General features: G+C 61.2%; 1 protein-coding gene across 1 annotated transcript in view; it reads right to left on the reverse strand.

Moving 5' to 3' along the window:
• LOC104543741 (acid-sensing ion channel 1-like) overlaps positions 1-2536 on the reverse strand; it is a 10329-nt gene that overhangs the window by 4674 nt on the left and 3119 nt on the right. The window contains 2 exon segments of the mRNA XM_010188415.1: positions 37-183; positions 303-383. Of these exon segments, the coding sequence (XP_010186717.1) occupies positions 37-183; positions 303-383 (228 nt within the window).

Consider the following 2536-nt stretch of genomic DNA (forward strand, 5'->3'; position numbering starts at 1 on the left):
CGGGCTGTTTCCGGAGCTGCCATATGCTGGGCTCACCAGGCTTTCCACTGGGGCCGCTGCGGCCAGAGGTTTTCCCAAAATGACACTGTCCTGCTGTGGCACCTGCCCGGGTGGTGCCAGCGACGGCGGGAGATGCTGTGATGTCCCCAAAGCTCTCATGGTTCTCATCATGGGCTCGTCTCCCTGTGCATGGACACAGCCGGTGAAGGTGATGTCCTGAGCGGTGCGAGGTCCACCAGGCTTTCCACTGGGGCCGCTGCGGCCAGAGGTTTTCCCAAAATGACACTGTCCTGCTGTGGCACCTGCCCGGGTGGTGCCAGCGACGGCGGGAGATGCTGTGATGTCCCCAAAGCTCTCATGGTTCTCATCATGGGCTCGTCTCCCTGTGCATGGACACAGCCGGTGAAGGTGATGTCCTGAGCGGTGCGAGGTCCTTCCTCCTCCAAGCCAGGGCTGTTTTTGGCAGGATTTTTGGTGGAATGGAGCTGACAGCCGGGCCGGCTGCTGAGAGCACAGGCGTCTCCTCCCTGCAGCCCTGCAGCAGCACAGCCCCTTCTTGCGGTTTGCTTTTTTCCTGCACTCAGCACTTCATAAAAGCATCCGATGCGACCACAGAGCAATCTCCAGCCCCATCCCGGCACCGCAGCCTCCAGCGCCGGCCCAAGGGGAAGGGGAGCTTCTAAATACAGCAGCGCTTTGACGCACAAGAGCTGGACGGGAGCTTTTGGCCGGTGCCTGAGTGCGATAAGGACGCCCCAGCCCCCTGCCCCACATTGGCGGGGGGTCCCTGAGCACATCCCCACTTGTGGACACAGACACCACCAAACTGGATACACAAATGCAACTGGGAAACTGGTTTGATGCCAGTGCAAAGTTATCCACGCTTCCGAGCTGGCAGCGGCGGTGCAATGGGCCAGGCAGGCACTGGGGATCCCAGCCAAAATGATGACGGGTGATGTGACAGTGGGTTGTCCCTCGAGGGGCTATCCTGGAGGTCCCCAAGCTCAATATTCCCCATAGGGCCCATGTGTAAGAGAGACGCTGGTCGCTGTCACAAAGCTGGGGATGCTGTCAGCACCTGGGCGAGAGGGCGGGCGACCTTGGGGACGAGCGCCAGAGCCATGGGATGAAATTTCATAAAGCCGAGAGCAAGGTCGCGCCTTTTGGAAACAACCCAGAGAGTCTGAGCTGGAAACTCAGCCCGGGAAATGGGACCAGGGGGGTGCATTGTGTGGCCGGGAGCCACCAGGCTGTGGGGACCAGGTCACATCTCGGCCCTTCGCCTTTGCTGGAGATGAGCTGCAGCTGCGATGTGGGCAGGGCTGGGTTATAAAGGCAGAAGGGCTTCACCTGGATGTGTTGGGCTGGCTGGGCTGATTGCACATCAGTGGTGCTGGAGGATGCTGGTGGCAGGGAGTGAGCAGATACGAGCTGGGCTGAGGTCGGGGTGGGATTTCTGGTGATTCCCCAGCTCTGAGACAGGGAGTTTCTGTGCAACGTCTGCAGGAGGGAGAGCAGAAGCAGGAAAAAGGAAGAGAAGGCTGAAGGGGTTTGCTCTGCCCTGGCAGTGGTCCCTGATGGTGTGAGCAAGGGGCTGCTCCGCTCCCACAGCGTGAGGAGGTTTTAATGTGTCTTCTCGGGAGCGACTGCAGCAGGGAGTGGGAGATGCTGTAATGAAAACGCTCCATCATTGGCCAGAGCCATTAAATCTGCCCTGTGCAGCTTACCCAGCCTGCGGAGCGCGCTGGGACAGTGAGGACGAGTGCTGCCCTGGCTCCGGTTACCACCGCCTGTCCCGGAGCTGACACTTGAGCCACGGTGAAGGTGACCGGGGACGGTCACAGTCAGGAGCACGGCGGCACCGGTGCTTTGGGGAACGCATCCTGGCCCCACGACTGGGGACAAACGGTGGCCGTGTCCCCGCGTTGCAGGCAAGGAGGTTGCCGTCCTGGTTTGTGCAAGTTTTGGAGACGCTTTGGAGGAGTCCTTGGGCTCGTTCCAGCTCCTCCCTCACCGGGAGTTATTTTTACCCTTTTTCAGGTAAAGCTTTGGCGGGGGAGAGGGACGGGGGATGCTATAATTAGGTGTGACATCAACCCCCGTGGCGGCGCGTGCTGGGATGAGGCCGCCGTGCCCCGACCCACCGCTGGGACCGGGGATGCTCGATGCCCTGCATCCCGCTGCAACGAGGGATGCGGGATGGTGGCAGGAGCCCGCTTGTCCCCAGCTCCAGCCCCGCGTTCGGGCGCTGTCCTGAGGCATTTTGGCCCTGCTCGCTGCTTCCAGCTCCTCACGGGCCTGGGAAAGGAGGTTCCCCAGAGCGGGGGAGCACGGAGGCGGCGGGGGGGAGAAGCGGGAGGGGGATTTGACGGCAGCAACAGCACATTTCACAGCCTGTCACGCTTTAATGGCAGAGGAGATCAAAGCCGGGATGGAGTTATTCATAGAGATAAACCAATCCCCGAGGAGGCGAGGAGAAAACAACATTGCAAGCTCTGTTATCCCAGGCCCGCGAGCGGCAGGCCCGCCCCCGGGG

The sequence above is a fragment of the Mesitornis unicolor genome, unplaced genomic scaffold, assembly GCF_000695765.1.
Source record: "Mesitornis unicolor isolate BGI_N332 unplaced genomic scaffold, ASM69576v1 scaffold29467, whole genome shotgun sequence".
Classification (NCBI taxonomy): domain Eukaryota; kingdom Metazoa; phylum Chordata; class Aves; order Mesitornithiformes; family Mesitornithidae; genus Mesitornis; species Mesitornis unicolor.